This window comes from Sclerotinia sclerotiorum, genomic scaffold, assembly GCF_000146945.2.
Source record: "Sclerotinia sclerotiorum 1980 UF-70 scaffold_16 genomic scaffold, whole genome shotgun sequence".
Taxonomy (NCBI): Eukaryota; Fungi; Ascomycota; class Leotiomycetes; order Helotiales; family Sclerotiniaceae; genus Sclerotinia; species Sclerotinia sclerotiorum.
Genome location: NW_001820820.1, coordinates 682,390 through 707,106, shown reverse-complemented (window position 1 = coordinate 707,106; position 24,717 = coordinate 682,390). Strand labels below are relative to the sequence as shown.

The 24,717-nt window shown below is 42.6% G+C and overlaps 11 protein-coding genes across 11 annotated transcripts; 6 read left to right on the top strand and 5 right to left on the bottom strand.

Moving 5' to 3' along the window:
• Positions 1-14: 14 nt before the first annotated feature.
• On the top strand, positions 15-778 carry SS1G_10797 (hypothetical protein; the record flags this gene model as incomplete). The annotated part of the gene is made up of 3 exons (XM_001588300.1): positions 15-342; positions 406-547; positions 607-778. The coding sequence occupies 3 exons, from the start codon at positions 15-17 to the stop codon at positions 776-778; spliced, it is 642 nt and encodes a 213-aa protein (XP_001588350.1).
• Positions 779-2,524: 1,746 nt separating this feature from the next.
• SS1G_10796 (hypothetical protein) lies at positions 2,525-4,189 on the top strand (the record flags this gene model as incomplete). Its single annotated transcript, XM_001588299.1, has 3 exons — positions 2,525-2,888; positions 2,941-3,378; positions 3,477-4,189. 3 exons carry the CDS (start codon positions 2,525-2,527, stop codon positions 4,187-4,189), a joined length of 1,515 nt encoding a protein of 504 aa, XP_001588349.1.
• Positions 4,190-4,645: 456 nt separating this feature from the next.
• On the bottom strand, positions 4,646-5,256 carry SS1G_10795 (hypothetical protein; the record flags this gene model as incomplete). The annotated part of the gene is made up of 2 exons (XM_001588298.1): positions 4,646-5,052; positions 5,115-5,256. 2 exons carry the CDS (start codon positions 5,254-5,256, stop codon positions 4,646-4,648), a joined length of 549 nt encoding a protein of 182 aa, XP_001588348.1.
• A 654-nt stretch (positions 5,257-5,910) lies between these two features.
• Positions 5,911-6,174, top strand: SS1G_10794 (predicted protein; the record flags this gene model as incomplete). The annotated part of the gene is made up of 2 exons (XM_001588297.1): positions 5,911-6,103; positions 6,146-6,174. The coding sequence occupies 2 exons, from the start codon at positions 5,911-5,913 to the stop codon at positions 6,172-6,174; spliced, it is 222 nt and encodes a 73-aa protein (XP_001588347.1).
• Positions 6,175-6,857: 683 nt separating this feature from the next.
• SS1G_10793 (predicted protein) lies at positions 6,858-7,378 on the bottom strand (the record flags this gene model as incomplete). Its single annotated transcript, XM_001588296.1, has 2 exons — positions 6,858-7,215; positions 7,308-7,378. The coding sequence occupies 2 exons, from the start codon at positions 7,376-7,378 to the stop codon at positions 6,858-6,860; spliced, it is 429 nt and encodes a 142-aa protein (XP_001588346.1).
• Positions 7,379-9,640: 2,262 nt separating this feature from the next.
• Positions 9,641-11,368, bottom strand: SS1G_10792 (hypothetical protein; the record flags this gene model as incomplete). The annotated part of the gene is made up of 4 exons (XM_001588295.1): positions 9,641-10,216; positions 10,273-10,804; positions 10,862-11,019; positions 11,078-11,368. 4 exons carry the CDS (start codon positions 11,366-11,368, stop codon positions 9,641-9,643), a joined length of 1,557 nt encoding a protein of 518 aa, XP_001588345.1.
• Positions 11,369-12,048: 680 nt separating this feature from the next.
• On the bottom strand, positions 12,049-12,507 carry SS1G_10791 (predicted protein; the record flags this gene model as incomplete). Its single annotated transcript, XM_001588294.1, has 3 exons — positions 12,049-12,259; positions 12,345-12,401; positions 12,500-12,507. 3 exons carry the CDS (start codon positions 12,505-12,507, stop codon positions 12,049-12,051), a joined length of 276 nt encoding a protein of 91 aa, XP_001588344.1.
• A 573-nt stretch (positions 12,508-13,080) lies between these two features.
• Positions 13,081-17,471, top strand: SS1G_10790 (hypothetical protein; the record flags this gene model as incomplete). The annotated part of the gene is made up of 4 exons (XM_001588293.1): positions 13,081-13,257; positions 13,315-13,494; positions 13,543-17,167; positions 17,227-17,471. The coding sequence occupies 4 exons, from the start codon at positions 13,081-13,083 to the stop codon at positions 17,469-17,471; spliced, it is 4,227 nt and encodes a 1,408-aa protein (XP_001588343.1).
• A 759-nt stretch (positions 17,472-18,230) lies between these two features.
• SS1G_10789 (hypothetical protein) lies at positions 18,231-18,563 on the top strand (the record flags this gene model as incomplete). The annotated part of the gene is made up of 2 exons (XM_001588292.1): positions 18,231-18,250; positions 18,476-18,563. The coding sequence occupies 2 exons, from the start codon at positions 18,231-18,233 to the stop codon at positions 18,561-18,563; spliced, it is 108 nt and encodes a 35-aa protein (XP_001588342.1).
• Positions 18,564-18,912: 349 nt separating this feature from the next.
• Positions 18,913-22,696, top strand: SS1G_10788 (hypothetical protein; the record flags this gene model as incomplete). The annotated part of the gene is made up of 5 exons (XM_001588291.1): positions 18,913-18,948; positions 19,002-19,078; positions 19,129-22,007; positions 22,485-22,516; positions 22,673-22,696. 5 exons carry the CDS (start codon positions 18,913-18,915, stop codon positions 22,694-22,696), a joined length of 3,048 nt encoding a protein of 1,015 aa, XP_001588341.1.
• Positions 22,697-22,957: 261 nt separating this feature from the next.
• Positions 22,958-24,455, bottom strand: SS1G_10787 (hypothetical protein; the record flags this gene model as incomplete). Its single annotated transcript, XM_001588290.1, has 4 exons — positions 22,958-22,979; positions 23,036-23,882; positions 23,936-24,210; positions 24,271-24,455. 4 exons carry the CDS (start codon positions 24,453-24,455, stop codon positions 22,958-22,960), a joined length of 1,329 nt encoding a protein of 442 aa, XP_001588340.1.
• Positions 24,456-24,717: the final 262 nt, after the last annotated feature.

Here is a 24,717-nt window from a genome sequence, read left to right as displayed (position 1 = left end):
TTTCACATCTTACCATGCGATCGGCTCCAGAAGATGTACAATCAAAAGTTGCTTTTGTTACAGTTGGCGCGACTGCGACTTTCAAAGAGCTCATTGAAGAAGTGTTCGCATTACATACTCTACAGGCACTAGCTAAGGAAGGGTATACGAAACTCAGAGTACAAGCTGGGCTGGATGCCGACTATTGGAAAAAAAATATACCGACAGAGAAAGGACCCGGACTTGAGATCGAAGTATTCGATTTCGACCGTAATGGGCTAGGGCATGAGATGCGTCAATGTAAGCAAGGGGGATTTTATGGCACAGGAGAGAGTCTAGAAGGTGTAGTAATATCACACGCAGGTTAGTGGATATTCAAATAAGCAAATCATGTTTGAACATGTGATTAATGTTGGGACGATACAGGCTCAGGAACAATCCTTGATGCACTTCGAATTGGTGTACCACTCATTGTCGTGCCCAACACTTCACTACTCGATAATCACCAAGCTGAGTTGGCAGATGAACTGGAGAGACAAGGCTATGTCACCAAGGCATTGGGACCTCGGTAGGTGGACTTAAATGTTATGTTGTATCACACCAACAAATTAACTCGAGTCAATGTAGGGATTTGAAAGAGGCCATTTACAAAGTTGAGAGGAAGAAAGATGGCCGTTTAGCCGAAAAGGAAAACTGGCAAGAACGTAAAAACTGGAGAGGACATGGAAACCCCAGTGTGGCACCAGTTCTTGATGAAGCTGCCAATTACGAGGAGGAAATTAGGAGTTCGCTGGATTAGATGTGTGGATAAAGTTCTGGGTAATGTTTCAACGACTTTATGAAGACGGAGTTATCGGGAGAGGAGTTTCTTCATTTTGGTCATTGGGAGTTGGATTGGATTGCAAAGATACCCTCAGGTTTATGTAATAGTTCCGTGGATTTCAATTCCTTTCCACACCTACAAGTCGGATGATATCAGAAAAGGAAACTCGAAATATCAGATTTCTGGAGATCGAGAAACGCTTGGCAATCTGGATTGATCTTGCATCGAATCATCACAATCCATATTGGCGATGATATATTGTAGATTTGGTGTGGCATTCTTCATTTATGATCAAATTACCTAAAATGAGAAAATGGTCGTCATCACCATCAATCGCCTAACATCTATACGGAGTAGTTATCTTATTGTACAAAGGGGTACCTATCAGCTTTATCACATGAAGTTATCCCCCGCAGTTGTGCGTCCTGCATCGTTCATCGTGCATGCGGGCATGCATAAAATTGATGAGCACGTTAATCAGGTGGATCATTCCTTGGCAATCTATACGCGAGTTCTCAAACCTCTTCTCCGCGACCCTTACACGACCTCTTCCCAATCATGCACCTCTCGACGAATAATCTTAAATCAATGCCTTACCGCCGTCTTTGTGTTACGTGTTCTTCAAAGCAGAGACATGGATACTCGAACCCCCTCTACCCAATGTCAAGGCAGTTTTGGGATGGATGACCTGCCCGCGACATCAGATGTGCACCAAGTAGTTTGGTATTTCATAGTTTCTTTGATTCTTCCAAGAAACCCGACACAAGTATGCCAAGTCTTGTAGGCGATTATTCTCCACGTTTTCTAAGCAGTCGCTCACATAGCCTATCGCGGGGCATCCACTGCGAATTGTTTAGCTTTGTACAAAGGCATCGAGGGGTCAGAGAGTCATAACGCGTCTCGCATATATTTGTACGCTCTTCGTTTCTTCTTTAATCCGAGGTTGACGAGATATCACCGAGTGATGATCTTGATCTTTTTTTATCTGGATCTTTTTTTATCATCATGATTCCAGCGTTATAGGGTTCACCGATCCGCGCTGTGGTGCTTCGGTACTCAAAGCTTAGCATTCTTAGCTCTAGTAACCATGCAACATCGTGGGGAATAGGCGAACAAAGCTTACCTCTAGACGAACAAAGCTCACCTCTAGGGCCACCAAAACTTCCATTTAGTCGGGTGGACAGGAACTATGATCATTCGCTATCACAAAAAAAAAATAGGGGTGAGGGGGAGGGGGGGTGATAAGGCCTCGTAGAGACGGGCCGACGGTGAAGTCTCTAAGCTTTGATTTCTACCTGCTTTCGGGTTTCACATGAAAAGTTTATGGAATTCAGGTATTAGCATACTTTCCGGTACCTGCCAATGTACCCTGCGTGCAGTGATATCCACGCCTCAACGTCATTTTTCGATTAGTCAATTTTCATGTATACTCACGGTGCATTCGTATTCTTCTGCACGTTCTCTTCATCCAAATTTTCCAAATTAATTGGCGTAGAATGCTGTCCTCCTCATGCACCCTGCGTATTAGTTGCCTCCAATGCTGTGGGCAATTCAGCTATGGCTCATGTCGGCAGATTTTTCCGGAATATTTGCATGGTGAGGCCGATATCATCATAGCTTATAGATTTATATAAGTACACACAACATCTCTTCATCTCTACATCATTCTCCAAACAGAAGACAATAAACATACAGACATTCATTCACATTCATTCATTCATGATGCATTCCAAAACTTTCCTGCTCACTTCTCTTGCAGCTGGTGGACTTCTTCCAGCAGTTCTTGCAGCTCCTGCCCCTAGACCTCAGATGAATTATGCCGAGCAATCAGCAGCTATAGCTGGTGTATCTGCACCACTACCTACTGCTACAGCCGCCTCCGGGTCGCTTTATGGACATAAATCACTTTTGGGCGAATCCGGGAAGTCATCTTCTCTGTCTAAAGCGGATTCCGCCATCATGCCAGATACCCCACTTGTCATTGGTCAGGAAGCAGATTCAGACCTGGGTTTATTTCTGGATTTCAACAGTGTTGACAATCCTCAGCCTATTCGAGGGTCGACAGGTGAAACTGATCCTGGGCCACGTAAGTTTGGAATAAATGTCACCGAAGAAATTCAAATCTAACATTATCATAGAAACATATGAGTATCAGAGGTTGAATCCTGATCTCCTCGCTCCACCAGGAACAGACAGTGGAGATATGCCACAAGCCCAATGGCCAATGGGAATGTCCCACAATAGGTTGGGCGTTGGCAAGAAATCAGGATGGGCAAGACAACAAAACACTGGTCAAATGCCTATTGCGACTGAAATGGCTGGTGTAGATATGCGTCTTGCACCAGGAGCATACCGAGAGTTACACTGGCACACAGCAAATGAATGGTCATTGGTGCTAAAAGGAAGTGTACGAATCTCTGCTGTTAACGAGAAAGGTGAAAGCTTCATCGATGATATTAGCGCAGGCGATGTATGGTTCTTCCCAGCCGGTGTTCCTCACTCTATTCAAGCGCTGGATGAGGGCTGTGAGTTTTTGTTGATTTTCGACGATGGAGATTTCTCAGAAGATGGCACTTGTAAGCATTATTCCTTTTTCATTTTATACTACTCGATAATTTTATTTCCTCATATTCCTCCACACTATTTTTGACACATAACTAACTTCCAACCCTAGTCCTCGTCTCCGAGATGTTTCTCCGAAACCCTAAATCAGTCCTCTCCAAGAACTTTCAAACCCCTGTTTCCTCCTTCGACAAACTTCCATCCGATCAACTATACATCTTCAACGGCACCCCCGCACCAGCCAACATCTCCACGCAAAACCAAACCAGCGACGCAGGCCCCCTCCCTCAGAAAGATTCCTACACCTACCACTTCTCGCAACAAGAACCCTACACCGTCCCAGGTGGATCCGTCAAAATAATCGACACAACCACCTTCCCGATCGCCGCCAACTTCGCCGCCGCCCTCGTCACCATCGAGCCCGGTGCCATGCGCGAACTCCACTGGCATCTCACATCCGACGAATGGAATTACTTCCTCTCCGGCTCCGCTCGCATCACCATCTACTCCGCTCCTAGCAGCAGTCGCACTTTCGACTACACGGCCGGAGACGTAGGATACATTCCCGCCAGTAACTCGCATTACATTGAGAACACCGGTACGGAAGATGTGGTCTTTTTGGAGGTGTTGCAACAACCGGTCTTTAGTGATATTAGTGTGGCTCAATGGTTGGCGTTGACTCCTAGACAGGTCGTTAAGGATACCTTGGGCTTGCCGGATGATGTTATTGATTCGCTTCCGCATGAGAAGACTTTGATTAAGGTTGGGAATAGAAATATGACGGCCTTGGCGGCAGATGAGAAGGGAAGTGGTGCTTATGAGTAGAGTTGTGGGAATGGATATGGGTGGATTTCTGATATTTGTATGGGGGATGTTTCAGGATTGATGTATTAGTAAAGTTTCACTTCGACTTCGACTTTTGGGCCCGGTTTTTATAACTTTTTTATTTCTTTTTCAGTCGCTTAGGGTATTTACACAAATGGCTATTTTCTTTTTTAACTTATACTTTGTGTCTTGAATGAATGTGACAAATGGATTTATTGTGAGTATTGTGTATGAACTTTGAGATATTCTTTAAGATCTATACTCATCTATACTCGTCTTGAAAAGGATCTCTAGTCTACCATTTTAAGGTAACGATATCCACAGCAATTTCACCCCAAAGTCTTTCTCCTCTAATTTTCTCCTAACCTCTATCTTCTTAACCTCCAACTTCTCTTGGCCTTCATCTTTCTCTTAACCTTCACCTTCCTCTCAACCTCCATCTTCCTATCTACTCCCCTATCTCTCCACCCTCCCCACAAACCCCTTCTCTAGAATCCCGACCAACTCATCCAACCTCCTCACCACCAAATCCGTACACTCATGTTCCCACAACTGCCCATTAACACTATTCCCCAAGAGCACCGTTGCGGCCCCTGCCGCAAACCCAGCTTTCATATCATCGATCGAATCGCCCACCATAATCGTATCGGCTGGATTGACATTCCACTCCTTTGCTATGTGGAGAATTCCTGCGGGATGAGGTTTTGGAGGTCGGAATTCGCGGGTTATGATGGGCGAGAATGGGGTTTGTGGAAGGTGGGTGGTAAGGAGGTGGTGGACTGGGGGTGGGTGGTTGCGTGTTAGGATTGCGAGGGGGAGGGGAGGTGTAAGGGTTGCGAGATAGGTGAAGAGGGTTTGAAGGCCTGGGGTTTGGTTGTTTGTTAGTATAGAATGGGGAATTAGTGAAGGAGAAATGGTGAAATACCTGGTTGGGGAACTTGGGTGAGCATGGCTTCGCGTTCTATAGTGCGGATTTTCTCATGAGCTGCTTCTTGGTCGGAGACAGGGAGGGAATAGATGTGGTCCAGGATGTCGATGGATTTGTCGATTCCCAGAGCGTTTCGCATTTGCCCGAACCTATTGTGGGTTAAGGAAGGAATGACAATGGATACTGATACGAGGCGGAGTTCAAAGGAGTGTGTCGTACTATACATACATGTAGGTCTGCGGTTCACTGTTGATAAGTTAGTCATAGCGTTCGAGAGGAAGCAGTTGATCAATATGGTGATTTTAATAGAAAGTATTTGTAGCTTGTGAAAGGGTGCGACAGAATATATCAATTCTAGATGCAGATAATGGCATGAGCTTACAAAACCATGAGCGACTCCTCACTGGCAAAATCCTTCTTGCAATCACATCAAGAAACACATGATTCAAGCACCGCTATCCAAGACATTCAATCCTTTTGTGTCATGAAATGAAGTCTAACAACTTGCCAGACTCTAGCCTCCAGAACGCTGTACAAAAATAACCATGCGAAACGAAACACAAGCAAAAGCAATCATCATTCCTTATCCCTCACCTGACTTTGCTCACTTCGAAACTTCAAAAGGAGCAGAATTTTCACCTCTTCACCCCAATCCTAAATTTTTGCTCTCTTCTCCCAAAATAACCCAAATATACATTTTCAGTCCCACAATACTATAAATCAAAACCTAAACTCAAATGACCAAAAAATTCAACATAAATCTACTCACCACAAAGTCCCATCCATATCAAAGATGATTCCTTTCAATGTTCTGATACCTTCTACCTCCGCTACCTCCGCTACCCCAATATCTCCATCCTTCCTCAATGGAGCAAAACGTCTCACTCCCTTCATATCTCCTCCAGCTGCAGCTAATGATCGTGTTGTCATACTGAAGGTCCTCTTACAGCGAATACCAGTACCTATACTCAAAGAGCTTGTGAGAGGTATGTCGGTAGAACAAATTTTCCTACTAACAATTGATCTAGATGCAAACTTAAGTACTGAAGAGAAGTGATTGGGAAGGATGTTCATCGTATTTACCAAGCAGATGGTTGAAGGTTATGTAAGAAAGATTATGATCTTCCTCGATCAAATATGGAAGTGGCGGATGTGGGGTTAATATGTAACCCCCACGTTATAGATTGTGATTAGTGCGACTTACCATTATCTTTCCACAACATCCTCTCCTCTTCTTTTCGATTAATACGTCGAGAACCATATATCAGATTGGCCAGTATTATGTATGTATAGTGTATACCTCGAATGCCATTGTCAATCTTAAGATATTTATCTACATTTCTCCACCAGTGCTTTAAGGTGATCTATGATCAAAAAGAAATCATAACTTAATTGCTAGTACTGTGCATTGGGTATATTCATTTCATCTGAGGGTTTTTCTCACAAGATCTTACCATATGTACATATCTTCACATTTGGAATATATACGGGTGCAAGGCGCCGTTGAATTGACTTGGTTAGTTCTGAACTTGAGCACACAGGCAAATCCAAGCAAATGAACCCACGACAAAGAGGAAGCAATCTTTGAAAAATCCAACCATCCGCTTTATGTATTGCAGTTCCAAAGCATTTTAATTTGAGCTACATCTATGTCTAGGTCTTGTGAAATGCAACTAAAGTGCTCTTCTCCTGTAGTTAAAACTATCAAAGTGTTCTCAATTCATAAATTTAAAAACCCCCTTACAGGTAGTTTGGTGGTCTCTTCCCTAGGCTAAAAACTCTCATCGCCATCGAAAGTCCCAACTTCTTCCTCATCAATGGGCTTCGACAGCGACAGTAGTAGCCGGTAGTAGCAGGAGCGGCACGTGCTTCCAGATTACCCTTCTCCATAAACCACATCTCATTTCCATCCCCAAACTCACCTCGGTCACCTCCACTCCCATTATCTCCACGAACACTCAAAACTCTCCCCCAAATGGAACCAAAAACAGCAGCATAGACGTAGCCAGAAGGATACAAATTGCACTCAAAACAACACATGCATTTTCGTGAGAGCTTCTCAAGCCTATATAGCCAATGAACTCTACCAGAATCAGCTCTATATCCCAAATATTAGAGTAAACCCGAAAAAGCTCTCAGGAAAAAGCTACAAATAGCTCAAAAATAATCAGGGAATATATCCATACCGACAACTTCACGACTGTAGCCCATATCATACCACCCGCTTCCAACTTAAGCATATTCAAATCCGTTGGCGTCATGATTTATATCACAGCATTGATGTTTTACGCTGTACCAAGGATTCTTGCGGAATTTCTGAAGGATTTTTTTCTTGATTTAAGCAATTCTTTTCTTGTGAATAGTTTGTATTGTCTATTCTATCTATCTACCCAAGTTCTTTATCCATATACGCAACTACAAATGATGCGGATGATATTTAAGGCAAAAATAAAGTAAACATCTATCCCGCTTCTTGCTCTTCTAGCGCCAAGTTTTACCCTGTAAAGGTTGTAAGGGATATTTTTGTTGTTGGCTGTGGCTTCTGAGTCATGGCAAGCATACATGGTTCTACCCTAGGAATAGGATTTACTTTATAAACAAATTAATGAAAACACATTACAATAAACAATAAATAATGTAGATATTAACAAACATCTACTGTGCTCGCTTACAAAGCTTACATAAAGTTGCTTCTCAAGCTCAAGTGGTTTTCCGAAGCGAAGGAAAAGGAGTAGAGTCATCCTGTTACCTGTATAATTTGGAAAATAACAAAAATTACTTTTGTCCCTATCTCTTTGATATAATTAGAAGAAGGTGGAGTTGTGAATAGACTTTTGCATTTTTGAATTCACTCATTTGATGCAAGGAATTTATGAAGTAACCAGTATGAAATTTAAACTAAAACTGTGAAAAAATTAAAGTAGTCTATCTATCATGGCATCATCTAGCAATTCTCTCCATATCCATCGGCGCAATGCATTCCAAAAGCCTGAACTCTTATTCAAAATAGGTCAAATAGCTCAAGTAATTTGAGAATATAAACTCATAAAGTCATAACTATATCCAAAATTTAAAGCCACATAGAAACTTCAAATACCTCAATCAACATCGATATTATACCAAGTGATTTCCAGTTCCAAATTCGAGACATTAGTTTGATATTTAAATTCAATATCTATATAGCCAATAGAAGGAAATGTCACTATATCACGGCGATAGAATAGAAATAAGAATCGAAGCAAGATTCGAGAATATGATATATCCAACAATAGCTAGCTACCAATCCGTATTATTTTAATACTAAACATTTATATATACACACACATACACACCACTACAAACCCCCAAACTTGCCCACAAACCCCGTCAACATAATAACATAACAACATTCCAATCCCCTAATCTATAAAAACCTCATCTTAATTCTCAAGTATATATACAAATACATACAATCAACCAACTTCAACCAACTCCAATTTCAACCAACACAAGACCTAAAACCAAAAAAAGCGCAAAAAATAAGCCATCTATCACTTCATCACATCATCCATCCATTATCCTAAGTTCCTGCTCCAAAAGCCAAAAGCCAAATTCCTCCACCAAAAGCGCACCCCCAGCCTCCCCTCCTCTCCAAATAGCTAATAACAATAAAGATAAAAAACATCTAATTAATATCCACCTACTCACCTATCCATCTATCTACCTATCTATCCACAATATCCAATCTCACACAACATAAACAGATGTCCCAAAAAACTGCAGTATAGTATAGTGCGACACAATATTGAAAAAGATATTGATATTGATATTGATGTTGGGGTATAAAATAATAATATACCTAGAGGATCTAGTTGTCTTTTTGGTATAGAGCTTGGAATGTGCGGGGAGTGGAATAGAGTATAGTATAACAATATTTGTGTGTATATGTAGAGAATATCCAAGTAGATTACTAGTACATACCTATCAACTGATCCATCTACTCACAATCCATCAAGCCAACCCAACCCAACTGATCCACCTATCTATGCTCCTCAAACACACATCAGCCTCAAACACACATACAAAAATCACAAAAAAAAAAACAAGTACAAAAAACAAACAATATATTCTTCAAAGTAGTATAATAATAACGCCCTACAACACGAATCCCAAGAGTCTGTTTACTACAGTAGCTAACTATATTCCTAATCCTATATTCCTATCTTCTGTATTTTCACGCAATCATTCCTCCGCCCATCGATTCATCCATTTACCCACATCGTTCTGATCCGCGGAATACAAATCATGCTACCTACACTTTATCAACGGCCCTACTTGATACAAAGAAGACTTTCCACATTCATAGACAAGACATACAATATGGAGATTTAAGACGAAGCCAGCTAGGGTATTCGTTCTCAAATCAGATATATCTCTTGATTATAAGTTTGATGAATACGATACGCCAAATAGATGCTCTTCGCTTCACAATGATATGAGAAATATGTGTAAACATGTCAATGCATTATGTTGAGTATGAAATTTTATGCACCTTGGGCCGCATAGCCCGAACCGTATAAGCCATTGCCAAAGGTTGCTTGGCGTCGACTTTCCTTATGGCTGTTATCTTCGGATTGCTTTCTAGGTGGTGGTGGTGGTAAGGGTCCTGCTGGAGCTGGACGCATTGGAAGAGTCGTGTTGAAATTTGGTCCAGTTGAGGAACCATTGCCATCGTGTGGGTCTGGTGCATTCAACGCGGCAAGCTTTGGTATCGAATTGGTGGTGCTGCCTCTTACAGGTAGACCGGGATGAAACCTTTCACTTCCTCGACCGGAAATACTGCCGTTCTTGGTAGGAGAACGAGATCTTTGGTGGTGGTTTTCGGTGTGTTGCGGAGAAGTTATCGTCGAACGTATATCAGCATTTTTTATGGGAATATCTCCAGATGTAGGGGTTTGCGAGGCATTTGGTGAATCGTCGCCGCGTAAAACATCTCTACTAGCTGGCGATAACTGAGGTGCAAGATGTGACTTGCGGTTGTCTCTCTCTAACATACTAACAGCCCACTCCCGGAGATCTACGGGGGTTCGCTTGGCAGCTTGGACGAAAGGTTCACGCTCCTATAGAGTGCGTTAGTATATTAACTTGAACGTTATTTTGGAAAAATGTAACTTACATAAAGCTCTTGAGGTGTGGGTCTCTCTTCTGGTGTCTTGGACATGCATTTCTGGATCATATCTTCAAGAATTTGAGGGAAAGCTTCGCTTTTTGGTAGTCTTGGCGCAGGCTCATAAACGATTTGTTGGAGAAGATCAAGAATACCAGATGGTGCACCATCCCCATCAGATAAGTGCTCACTAGCATCAAAAGGAAATTTTCCAATCGCCAGCTCCATAATGGCCAGACCAAAACTCCATACATCAGATTTTACAGTGTACTTTTGTCCTTGAATTCGTTCTGGCGCCATGTATGTCGATGTTCCAACAAAGGTATCTGCCACTGAGTTGACCAACTCTCCTGAAACTCCAAAATCACATAGCTTAATCTGACCCTTTGAATTTACCAAGATATTGGATGGTTTGATATCTCGATGCATGATATGATGTTTGATGTAAAGATATGTGAGACCTCCCAGGGTAGCTTCTGCGATCTTTCCTAGAACATCGACTCGAACTGGACCGAAATGTGTAGAGATTCTATCTAAAGACCTAAGGAATAGTTAGCTCCAGCATTCTAATCATATAGAGATCTTGAAGTCATCATACCCAACATCCATATATTCCATACACATAATAACATCATTGTTATCGCTCAAAAATGCACCATAAAAGTTGACGATATATTCCGAATTGCAGTCGTACATAATTTGTAGTTCTCGAACGATTCGACGACGCATTTCCTTCTTAGCTTCGACATGAATAACCTATGTTTGCATAAGAGGCTGTTTGAAGTACAAGTGCTCGAAATTTGTGCCAGCATACCTTTCTTGCCATTACCGTGCCTGTAGCCATATGTCTAACTTTGCTGACGGTTCCTCCATTTCCATGACCGAGATCTTTCAATACTTCTAGATCCTCTCTCTTCAAATCTAACTTGTATTCGATTCCAATTTCTAACTGTGCAGTCTGCCTGCTACTTTCATTGCTATTTCCACCAGGAATCTGTAAATCGCCCTCGGATGGTGCTGCAGCCCGAGGTGGGGGTGCATTCAATGCCAGACCTTTTACATTCTTCCTCTTCAATGTGCGCACCGAACCAATACCGTCCGACATTTTGTAAGGTTAGCCTGAAAGCTAACAGCAATGAAAGATGTCGAGGTAAAACGAGTTTGAAGACTTGCGCAAAGATATGTGGTTGAATTTCCTAGTCGGCGCTTGAGGAAGGTGCTCTCTGCACGAGCGTATGAGCAAGAAGTTAAATGCAATGATAATGAGTGAATGAATGAATGAATAAATAGATAGGTATTTGGTGAATTCCTTCAACCCCTATTATATGGATGAGTCTTTAAAGTGATCGAAATAATCAGGAGTTTGAATGAAGTAGATGGGATAGTTTACTTGTCGTCGAGGATTATAGGATTTGGTGGAGGAGGGACACAGTGAAAGCGGGACATTCGTTTGAGTTTGGCGCTATGGCAAATACTACTTACTATGTACAGTAATAAGAGCGTGGAGGCGCGGTTGGAGAGAAAATCGGGAAATATTGTCTGGGAAATTGGAACAATGAAAATGTACCTAAGTTTGTTGGAGGAGAAAAAAAAATATTATTGAAATGTCTTTTACCCCTTAAATGGTTGAGATGGTATTGGCCAACGTCCTTGGGGAAGGGGAGTTGAGATTTTAGCTAATAAGCCGCCAATATATATACATACTAGTTATATAGCACCAATATTATTGCTTCTGTTATCTTTGTGTAGTTGAAGCTATTCGTTCGTGCTTGTCTCATCTATATCTTAAGCCTCTACAGAGAACTTTGCATTGGCCATTCTTTGGTAGGCGCGTTTAGTATCTGGACGAATAAGAGTCTCAAGAAAGCTTGGGGGCCAAATGATGGAGACCAGAAGACCAAAAGACTTGAAGTATGAAGCGCTCTGTGCTGGAATACCCCACTGATCGTTAATTTCCAGAGTTCTACGGTACAGATTGATTGATTCATTTGCCTGACTGATGATAAGTACGTACAGAGGTAGTAGGTAGACCAAAGTAGGTAGACCAAAGTAGGTAGTAATGACTGCTTTGAATTACCTACCTAGTAGTTCTAGTTCTGGCTCTAGTTCCAGTTCCAGTTCCAGTTCTGGTTCTAGTTCTACTCCAATTCTACTTTTAGTTCTATTGAAAATTTTGTCATCCTACTATCTGTACCTACCTAGGTACCTGAAGCCATTACTTATTATTCCTTCCTACAGACACATCGGGCAGCCCTTGGTTCCAGACATGCATCCAACACATGTACTCCGTACAAGGATATTAGATACTGATCTGATATCTGAATGGGGAGAGTAAGTTTACTACTAGGCAGGTACCTTTAGATAGTACAGCTAAGAACTGTTTGGAGAAATAATTGATTTCCTGTTATTCATAATCAAAGCTTCCCTTGACTCGACCTGACAATTGATTCCAAATGTACATTCTATTATGAACTTATCGACATTGATGGTGGCATGTAGCAGCTATTGTATTGTGGCTAGAACCTGACTAGAACGACGGAAGCTATGCCGAATCCAGGGACAAATGTGGCGCATTTGGCCTTGAATTTGTGGCAGCCAATCACCTCCAAGCCTCACTTTCGGAACTCCCAGTCGCGAGAACTAAAAGGCTGCCAAAAAGTTGTCAAAGGCCAATCTTTCAATTTACTTTCAGCTTTCAACTACAATCCTTTTCACAAAAATTTATCACAATTGCTTTGTATGCGGCAATTGTGACCTAGTAGTCTTCATTCTTTCCTTCAATAATCAATTAAAAATTTAGTAAAGGACACCGCAATCATGAGTATGCGCGATCTGATTGACGGTGACGTCGAGGTTGATGAAGAGGAACTTGATGAGGAATTTGATGAGGAGACTGGCGAAGCTCGCTCAGCGGAGCCGCGACGACAAAATGGAGGCTTGGAGGATGATTCGAGTGAAGAAGAAGATGATGATGATGAGGAGGCAGCTCGTGCGGTATTTGGCTCTACTACTGAAATCACTATTTGCGCGTCGTCACTGACACATTTCTAGATTCGGGAAGGTTTTATTGTAGATGAAGATGAAGAAGACGATGATGACGCGAGAAGTAGGCGTCGCCGCAGAGAAAAGAAACGCCGGAGAGAGCAGCGTGAAGAGGAGGGTCTGGATGACGAAGATTTGGATCTCATCGGAGAGGCAAATCCAGAATGGGAGAGGAAGACTACACAGCAGGTTGGTTATATTTGAGTCTACCTAATTACTCTGCTAATATTCATGCAGCCAAAGTTTAAGCGTCTTAAGCGTGGCCACCGAGACGATAACGACCATGATCGTGAGCGCGGCCTGGACCAAATCTTCTCTGACGATGAAGAACAAGACGCACCTCTCGAGTATGAGCGTTCCTTCGCACGCCCAGATCATCGCATTGATGAATTCGCAGACTTTATCGAGGAAGACGAGCTGGAAGATGACGAAAGGGATAGACTTGCTGAGGAAAGAGAGGTGGCTCGTCCAAGAGAGAAGGGTTACGTTGGTGGTGCAGAAACAGCAGGTCTTGATAAGGATGCTTTAGATGATATGGAAGCTATTTTTGGAAATGGTGAGGATTACGATTGGGCTCTCGCTTTGGAAGATGAAGCCGAAGCAGCGGAAGCTGGCGACCAGAATCTTGAGCTAAAGGATGTCTTCGAACCTTCCCAGCTCGCAGAGAAGCTACTTACGGACGAGGATAATTTTATTCGATACTCTGATGAACCGGAACGATTCCAGCTCGACCGCAAGCCTTACAAACATTTACAAATTAGCGACGAACAGTTCAAGGAGGAAGCTCGATGGATCACAAGTCTCATTTGGCCGAAAAAGAACTTCAGTGGAGATATGCAAGCGCCATTCACCAAGGCTATCAGCAAAGTCTTAGAGTTCTTTGTTGTGGACGAAGTTGAAGTTCCTTACGTGTTTCAACACCGAAAGGATTATCTCATCCATGCCAGGAAGAGCAAAACACGATCGGATCCTAATAATCCAGATGGCCCCGATTACGAGGTAACCGCCGACAAGCTCTTGAATCAAGACGACCTCTGGCGCATTTTGGAACTCGACTTGAAGTTTAGGGCACTAATCGACAAGCGAAATGTTCTTGAAAAGACCTACGATAACCTGAAGCTGGCCGCCAGTATTAGTGATGCAACCTTTGAGCAAATGATACCGAACGCTCAGACCATGGAAGAGCTCCAGGATATTCAGGATTACCTCTATTTCCAGTATTCATCAGAAATCAAGTCTTTGCAAGGTTCCAATGGTGAAGTCAAAGAAAAACGAGCCGGGAACAAAGCATCAAGATTCGATCGTATACGCAAGAGCGGGGCTTACCAACTTGTACGAGCATATGGAATCACGGCCGATGAGATTGCCGGAAATCTTCTACTAGAAGGCCGCAAGAAATATACAGAGGACCCTCCTTTGAACCCAATTGATCTTGCCGACACCCTGACTAGCTCAGATGATTTCACCACAGGTGAAGCCGTTTTGAACGCAGCACGAAGCTTATATGCCGAGGAACTTTTTATGAGCCCGAAGATGCGCCAGCATTTCAGGAAACATCATTACATGGGAGGACTTGTCAGCTGTGCTAGAACAGATAAAGGTCTGAAAAAGATTGATGAACAACACCCATACTATGAACTCAAATACCTCAAGAATCAAACTTTTAGCGACATCGCTAGCAAGCCTGAAATGTTCTTAAAGATGTTGAAAGCCGAGGAAGAAGGTTTGTTAGAGGTTCGAGTATCTCTTCAAAATGAGCGGGATTTCCGACGACAAATTTTTGGAGAATTTAGATCTGATAACTACAGTGAGGTCGCTGATGCTTGGAATGACGAAAGACAAAAAGTTCTCGACATGGCATTCACGAAACTCGAAAGGACTATCACTAAAGGAGTGAAGGAAAGCATGCGAACAGAATGCCAAGATTCTATCCTTAAAGTTTGTCGAGAAGAATACTCAAGAAAACTTGATCAGGCGCCATACAAGCCAAAAGGCATGGTTTTGGGCACTATTCCTCGAGTTCTTGCTTTGTCCAATGGCAACGGTGATCCCGGTCGTGATGCTGTATGCTGGGCGTATGTTGAAGAAGACGGTCGAGTTTTGGACCACGGAAAGTTTGACAATCTCTCAAGAGATCACAGAGCTAGAGAAGCATTTGTCGAATTGGTACGCAGTAAGAAACCCGATGTTCTCGGAATTAGCGGGTTCTCTGTCGAGACTCATAAGCTTGTATTAAGCCTTAAAGAATTGGTGCAGGAACACTCTCTGCGAGGAAATGAGTTTGAGGATGAAAATGGTGAGGAGCGAACTGAGCCTCTGGACATTATTGTCGTGAACGATGAAGTAGCCCGACTATATAAAGACAGCCCAAGAGCCGCTGTTGATCACCCTGCATTTGCACCACTCGCCAGGTATTGTGTTGGTTTGGCTAAATATATTCAAAATCCAATGAAGGAGTACGCAGCCCTTGGGAAGGATATTGTTTCATTATCTTTCCACCCATGTCAACAGTTGTTACCCGAGGATAAGCTTCGAAGACAACTGGAAACTGCGATGGTAGATATGGTCAACCTTTGTGGAGTCAATATCAACGAAGCGGTCAATGACGCCTATACAGCAAACCTCTTGCCTTTCATCTGTGGTCTTGGTCCTCGAAAGGCTACCGCTGTCCTAAAATCCATCAATGCCAATGGTGGTGTGGTTAACACTCGCGAGGAGCTCGTTGGTGATCCAGATAACAACAAGCTGCCCGTCGTAGGTCCCCGAGTGTGGAATAACTGTGCCAGTTTTCTTTACATGGAGTATGACAGCGCAAATCCCGCTTCTGACTACCTTGACAATACTCGTGTGCACCCAGAGGACTATGAACTTGGTAGGAAAATGGCAGCTGATGCACTCGAGCTTGACGAAGAGGATGTAAAAGCAGAAGTGGATGAGGGCGGACCAGGAGCTATCGTCCGCAAGCTCATCAAGGATGACGAGCAGGAAAAAGTGAACGACCTAATTCTTGAAGAGTACGCCGATCAATTGGAGAGGAATTACAATCAACGCAAACGCGCCACACTCGAGACCATTCGTGCGGAATTGTTACAACCATATGAAGAACTGCGACGCAACTTTGGAATACTGTTGGATGATGATATTTTCACCATGTTGACCGGAGAAACTCATGAATCGTTATGCGAAGGCATGATCGTATCTGTTAACATCAGAGTGGCAAAGGATGACTTCATTATCGCTAAGCTGGATTCTGGCATTGAAGGCCGTGTCGAGAAAGACGATGGTTCAGATAACCCCAATGCCTCTCTTCATCGTTTATTCTCTGTTGGCCAAACTGCTCAAGCTAAACTGCTCGACGTTGACCGACGAAACTTCGCTGCCAGGCTATCATTTCGCGAGTCACAAATGCGACCATACAGGAAACGCATCGATCGCGATATAGGTACCTGGGACTCACTTCAAGAGCAAAAAGATAGGGAAGAGCTGCGCGAGAAAGACAAGGCCACCGGCCGCGTTCAACGAGTTGTCAAACACCCCCTCTTTAGACCATTCAATGCGACACAAGCTGAAGAGTACCTCGGTTCGCAAGCCCCTGGCGATGCTGTCATTCGTCCTTCGTCCAAAGGAAATGATCATTTGGCAGTTACGTGGAAAGTTGCTGATGGTGTGTACCAGCATCTTGATGTCTTGGAGCTACAAAAGGAGAATGAGTTCTCAGTTGGACGACAGTTGAGAATTGGCAACAAATACAACTATAGTGATCTCGATGAATTGATCGTGGATCATGTTAAGGCCATGTCCAAGAAGGTTGAAGAGATGATGCTGCATGAGAAATTCCAAAAAGGCAGCAGGGCTGACACAGGTAAGACTTGTTCATATTAAGTCATGAAATATAAGAAATGTACTGACATCATTTTCTAGAGCGTTGGTTGACCACCTACACTGAGGCCAACCCTAAGCGATCTGTATATGCCTTTTGTCTTGATACAAGACATCCTGGGTATTTCCATCTTTGCTTTAAAGCTGGCCAACAAGCGCGCGTCAATTCATGGGCCGTACGGGTCGTTCCTAATGCTTTTGAATTATTAAAGAGTCCATACCCTGATATGAAGGCTCTGTGTAATGGATTCAAACTGCGCCACGCTGCGGAAATGAACCGGAGATGATGAGGATTAGGGGGTATTTTGGGGTATTTTGGGGGCTAATGACCTGAGGGGGATGAGGGTCAAATATGATAGACAACCTACAATGCATTCTTCTACAACGTGTAACAAAAGTTTTCAGGGGTTAACTTTAGCATTTCAAGGGGTTCAAAATGGACGGTACTATCCATTAGGCTAAAAGCTAAAGCTAAGGCAAAAATTCGAGCCAAGTTTATGCGGAGTAATTAATTCAGATCTATTTACGAGTACATACCCAGTACCTGATAGTACTTTTCATGAAAAATAGAACTTGGGCAATTTATTAAATTATTAGTCGGTACCTTGGTTCTCTATTTTGCCATCCATATGAATTCATTTTCCTGTGCAGTAACACTCCAAACATTTACATCCGATAGATGATTATAATCCTTGAGCTTGTTACTGTACTTATAAGAGAGTTTGCACCAATACCATAATATAACTCCCGAGGTATTATGATTTCGGACGGAGTAGTCGTGTTTTGTGTATAGTTAGAGTATGTATATATACTCCGTACGGAGTAGATGAATCGATAGCTGAACTTAGAAATGATACCAGATGTAGGTAGGCACCTGGTTAATGTAGTGCTTATGTTTGACTGTTTGTTCCATGCTGTGTAGGTGTGCTGGATTCTTCATGTTTTATTTGTTGGTTGGGTTTTATGATCGGCTTTTATGATCGTCGTGTACTGAATGGGATGTCGAATTGGGATGTACCTGGAGTGGTGACCTTTTATTTGTTTATATGGTTGGATGGGTTACCTGGTATGTAAGATCTTACTTCTTCTAATCGAGTGTACTAAATAGGTATTCGATATTTGGGTACTTGGTATTTTGTTTTCATATATCTGTTTTGATGTATCGGTGTATTGATAAGTCTTACATATTGTATAGATTTTGTTACTCAATTCATAATTGATTCATAATTCTTTTTAATCAATATTCATAAAGAGCATTGACTGTTGTCAGCCGCTGACGGTGAGAGCTCAGCCCAGCCTTGAAGACTGGGCCGAGTACTATTTTCAGGGTTTACCAACGTAAGAAAGTTATCAAACAAGCAAATACAGCTCACGCATAGCATAACACCATGGCATAGCACAGTAGTCCAATATACGATCGAAAGGGACAAACGCCGTACCGAATAATACGTGGTATTATCAGAGACAAAACTCGATTCTAGACATCAACATACTCCATACATCTACGAAGGGAGATCCCAACCTCACTCTTAATTTAGACCTTTCTCCACTTCATAATTCACATTCTTTATCTGCATTGATTTTCCTGGAGTATTCGATCTTCCCCGGCCTTCTTTTCCTGCCACCACAAACCCTCTCACTCTCTCTCGCTCGACTTTGAACATCTTCACGACTTGTTACGGGATTTTCGGATGAGCGATCAGAGCGAGGGCAACAAATCAGAGCACAATGGCTGGCATGGAGCAATTAGAGATTCATAGCAAGGTGTGTGTGATATACGAAGTGGATATTATGGTTGTCTAATTGGATTTATGCAGTCGTATATTGTTCGATGGGTCAAGGTTGAGGAGAAACATACCATCTCATGGAGCGTTCAACCGCACAAAAAGTCAATGTGGGATAGCTCTGTTCTCTAAATTTAGAATAATTTATTGACTATATTAGAAACTTTGGAATTGTCAAGCATCCAGGACCAGGGGGATCATCATCAAGTAATGCCTCTACCCCGCGACAAGCTAATTTCGACGATGCTGTCCATTCCATGCAATCGCTGGATCACACTTCGCAGAGACGACTATCCGCTACGACCGATTCAAGAAATGATTCCTCCACAGCGCAAGAACAACTAAAGGCAAAAGGCTTCATATTAGTTGAATGGTGTGGAAAATGCGAGGCAGACAAGGTATCCATGGGTACATTTGCAGTGCCGGTTGGTCATGGTGGAATGTACGGATTGGTATTTGACAATACGTTCTCGAAACAAATATCTAAGACTGCCACCTTCGTTCTTCTTACGTATCCTTCTAATGCCCCTCCACACTCGACACATCTACAAAAGCTGCAGGGTCTGGATGGTACGCATGCACAAGTTGGAAGGAAACCAAGTCCGAATCCCTCCGCAGCAGCTTCAGAATCCGTGGAAAGTCTACAGAGTACCGCAATGGGTCGCGGTGCCAGTAGAAGCTCGATGATGAGTAGAAATGATAGTGAGAATGCCTTTTCGAGCTACCATGTGGGCGTGTTACAGAAGAGGAGAAGGAAGAAGGGGCAAGGATACGCTCGCAGATTTTTCTCTTTGGATTTTGCGACATGCACATTGTCCTATTACTATAGTCGCAATTCATCGGCGCTACGGGGAGCAATTCCATTGAGTTTAGCTGCCATTGCGGCAGACGAGAGAAGGAGGGAAATCAACATCGATTCTGGTGCGGAAATCTGGCATTTGAAAGCAAATAATGCAAAGGATTTTGAGGATTGGACGAAAGCTTTGGAGAAAGCTAGCAATAGTGCCAGGGGTGCTGTTGGAGCTGTCGATACCGAGGCGATGCCCACACCAGATGTAGGATTGAAAATTAGGACCAGCTATCTACATGCCCCATCGAACAAGGAAGAGGAGAATGAATGGGCCCAGATTGAAGGTCTCGTCAGTAGGATTGTAGGTACTAGGGATGCTGTTCGTAGATTGTCAAAGGATACCGCCACCCCAAATAGGAGACACTCAAGTCTTCTTGGGGCTCCTTCCGGAAGTCCTTTAGTTGAGGAGGCAGGTGATTACTTTACTCCACAAACCAACCAACCCCAGCAAACAAGTGAAAAGAAGTCTTTCTGGAAACGAAAGTCGACCACACCCACAGCCACACCTGGCACACCGCCAACTGTGCAACGCAGTATGACCGCACAACTTGCAGTTCCGGCTACTAGTGGTGAGGTGGAGGCAAGTGGAACAACTCCTCAAAAGTCAAAGACCTCATATGAGGAACAAAATATCCATGACCATTGCACGTCTTTGCTCAATGATCTAGATTCAGTACTTTCGGATTTTCAAACTTTGATAGCTAGCAGCAAACGTCGTCGTGTAGCAAACACTGTCCCTTTGTCTGCTAGATCTACACACAGCATTGATTCAACTTCTACAGCGGAATTCTATGATGCAGAGGCTGGAGATCCAGATCGTTCACAGGTTATGATTATAAATCGTAAGAGTGCAGAGGAAGAAACCATAGCGTCAGAAGCTGAGGAGGAAAAAGATGATTGTGGTGCTTCTACTTCTTCTAGTGGAGGAAGTGAAGAGGTCGAACATGTCAATGGTGCAGCAGCACTATTCCCAAGCAAGCCAAAGACTTTAGACCCTCTACCAATCAAGGTAGCTCCAAAGCGACGAAAGGGCATTCCACCTGCAACAGTTCTGCCTCCAAGTTTGATAGGATTCCTACGAAAGAACGTCGGTAAAGATCTGAGTACTATTAGTATGCCAGTCTCAGCCAACGAACCACTATCTTTACTACAACGCGTGGCAGAACAACTCGAGTATTGCAATATTTTAAATGCAGCTGCCGATCAAAAAGATTCTACAAAAAGATTGTTACATGTAGCAGCATTCGCCGTGTCACAATTTAGTAATAGCCGAGCCAAAGAGCGTGCAATTCGCAAACCTTTCAACCCAATGCTAGGAGAAACCTTCGAGCTCGTCCGAAGCGAACAAGAAGTTCCTGGAGGATTCCGTCTCCTCGTTGAGAAAGTCTCGCATCGTCCCGTTCGCATGGCATGTCAAGCCGATTCCGCTAAATGGTCATTTGGCCAATCACCAGCCCCAACACAAAAGTTTTGGGGTAAAAGTGCAGAACTTATTACGGAAGGTCGTGCGCGTTTGGTTCTTCGTCTTCCAGATGGAATCGAAGAACGTTATACATGGAATGTCGCAACTGCCTTTCTACGTAACGTCGTCATGGGTGAAAAATACGTAGAACCAGTGGGAAACATGACAGTCACGAATGAAAGTACAGGTGCAAAAGCTTTGGTAGAATTTAAACAAAAAGGCATGTTTGGAGGTAGAAGTGAAGATGTAGGTGTGGAGGCCTATGATGGGGAAGGCAAACACACAAACGTCAGTCTCCAAGGAAACTGGACGAGTTCTCTCCGAATCAACGAAGGAGGACGTCCCGGAGTCGAAATCTGGAAAGTTGGAAGCTTAGTAGACAATGCGGCGAATTGTTACGGGCTCACTACATTCGCAGCTCAATTGAATGAAATCACGGAAATTGAAAAGGGAAAGATGGCACATACGGATAGTAGGTTGAGACCGGATCAGCGGGCTGCGGAAGCGGGAAAGTTGGATGAGGCCGAGGATGTTAAGGCGAAGTTGGAGGAGGCGCAGAGGAGAAGGAGGAGGAGTATGGAGGAACGGGGAGAGGAGTGGAAACCGAGGTGGTTTATTAGGGTTGAGGGGGGTTTGGAGGATGAGGGGGAGGGAGAGGAGGTTTGGGCGTTGAGGAATGGGAAGGATGGGTATTGGGAGGAGAGGGAGAGGGTTGCTAGGGGGGAAGGTGAGTGGAAGGGTGAGGGGCTTTTTGAGGCTTAGATTTTTGGTGGTGGTGCTGGTGGTGCTGGTGTCTGAGCTATATGGTTGAGGACTTGAATTTTTAGGATTTGAAAAAATTAGATTTTGGAATTGGATTTTTTTGTAGAAAGTAGGAAGTTAGAAGTGAAGAGTATCTCGAGCGAGTGAGCAAGCGAGCGGGTTATTTTAAATTTTAAATAAGTATTTCCAAGATGAAAATAAATATAAAGACAATGATAAAGATAAAATAGATGAGATGATGAGATGTATGAAATGAAATGAAACTGAATGAAATTAATATTCAAAATATCAAAAACTTAAACTTGGCTTTAATTATTTCATTTTGTGAGATTTTATTTCATCTATTATAACATAATATTACTGTAATATCATATCATCTAACTACTAACTACCTATCACTGACTACCAAGTACTAATAACTTTGCAAAAGAGAGGTGTATAGATAGGTATACCAAATACCACCCGCATTGTATTGTATTTTATTGCGTTGTATTGTATTCCATTCCATCATCTCATATCACATCGTATAATACCACAAAAAAAGGGAAAAATACCAACCAACCACCTCCCCCCGCCTTACCAAAAATCCCGAAACTTTTTTCCCTTCCTGATTTGACATCCATCCATCAGTCCATGCATAAACAAACTCCTTAAATCCTTGTTGCTGGTATCATAATACTCGTATAGAGTATAAATAAACATAATAACATAATATATGTTTGCCCGCCTCCCAATGCGTAATCGTAATTGAATGAAGTAGTAGCGTAACCAGTGACCGACCACCCAAAATGAGAATGCTGACTTGATTAGACAGACATGGAAGAAAAGATATTGTAAAATTGTTTCTGGAAGAATAAGAAAAAGAAAAGAATTGGAGTAACTCCAAGAATTTAGTATGAGGTTTGGTCAATCAATTTAGTTTCTAGTGACTAATGCACTATGTATTCTGTTAGTATATCTTTGACAAGCCCTAATTTAAGAGATGATACTTACGGTAAACTTTGTAAAACAACCTCGTTATTTTGATAATGGGTCATAAAACCACCACCTAGAACTCTTCTTAAAGCTTGTAGTCTGTGTAATTTCCACCATTTATCAATCTTCATAACCCCAGTTTTATGAATGCGAACAAACATTCTAGATCCTAATAAATGACCATCCTCATCGATAACATTGGAATATTTTGGTCCTCGAACTGGGTATTTGATTGTAGCGAGAACATCTCCAAACGTGGCATGTAATGTTTTTCGATCCTTTTTGGATATAGATTTCGATGACGCTTTTGCTAATTCTGAGAGTGTATGTTCGAGTTGATTCTTTTGACGATATGGTTCGTAGCGTTTTACTTGACTGACATCCAAAGGGAAACCATATTCGTCTACTTTTTCATTCTCGCTAGCATCTGGATCATCTGATTCTCGTGGTGTATAACTCTTTTCATAGATTATGGCGATATTTTCTCCAGCGGCAATTCGAACTGATGTCGACGAACTTTCTAATTGATCGACAAATGCTTCCATTGCTGCTTCGGATCTTTCCTCCAAATCATCCACAAATGTAGCCAAACTACCCCATTCTTCACATGCTGCTGTGACAACCTCAGCACTATCAGGAGCATCCACTGAATTACCATCTGACTCGACAATTTCTAAAAACTCGTCCAATAAATCTTCGATTTCGGTTTCAGATGCGCCACCATAGGTTGCTAATGCAGCGATTGTTCGAATAGCTGCTGCTTTGACGGTAATATGTTCTGATCTTTGGTAGGCCTGTTTTAGAGTTCGAAATATATCTTCGTAAACATCTTCGGAAGGGCATGTAATAACTGTGAGACCAACGGCTGCGGCAAAATTAGAAATTGCCCAAACAATATATGATGATGGTGGCGCATACCTCTTAAAGCTAGACAAGCTTCTTTTTCTCCAGTTTCGGGCTTGATACTTTTACACAAAGCTGGGTATAACTCTCCGATTTTACTTTCGATTTCGTCGTAACAATATCTAACCATTAAATAATGATTGTATGCCATCAAAGTACGTTCTCTGCCCTCTTCACTGCTCCGTTTTCGGTCTATGATTTCTTCCATGCGATCGTTCAATTCTTGGTCCCAGGTAGCAGATGCTTCATGTGGTTCTTGGGCGTCGAGCATATCATCAATGGAGTTAACACTGCAATTGTATTGTCAGTCGGGAGATAAGGAAGGTGGTGAGGAGGATTGTATATTTTACCTCCATGTTGTACTATCATCATCACTCAAAGTACCATCTTCCTCATCCGAGCCGTGGCGACTAACATTTCTTGATTGTGTTCGAGAATTTACAGCCGATGCATTTTTCGAACCGACTCTCGATGCTGCTTTCTTGGATACAGTCTTATGACTTTCCAGTACTCTTCTTCTTAAGTCTCTCGTCATTTTGATCTTGGTTTACGTCTCGTCTGTATGAGGTGGTTGTGCGGTTGTGTGGCTGTATGTTTGCGATTTTTCGAATCCGGGAGTACTCGACTTTTTCAAGACAATGAGGGTCTTTTTAAATATTTGATGTAAAAGTTTAGGCGCTAAATAGCTAGTAAAGTTAAACAGAGAAATAGATTCAATAGCGTTTCCTCCATGTGAGGTTTATGAGTCATTAAGTAAGGAAAATGATAAATTGTGAATCAAGAATAAATTGAAGTTG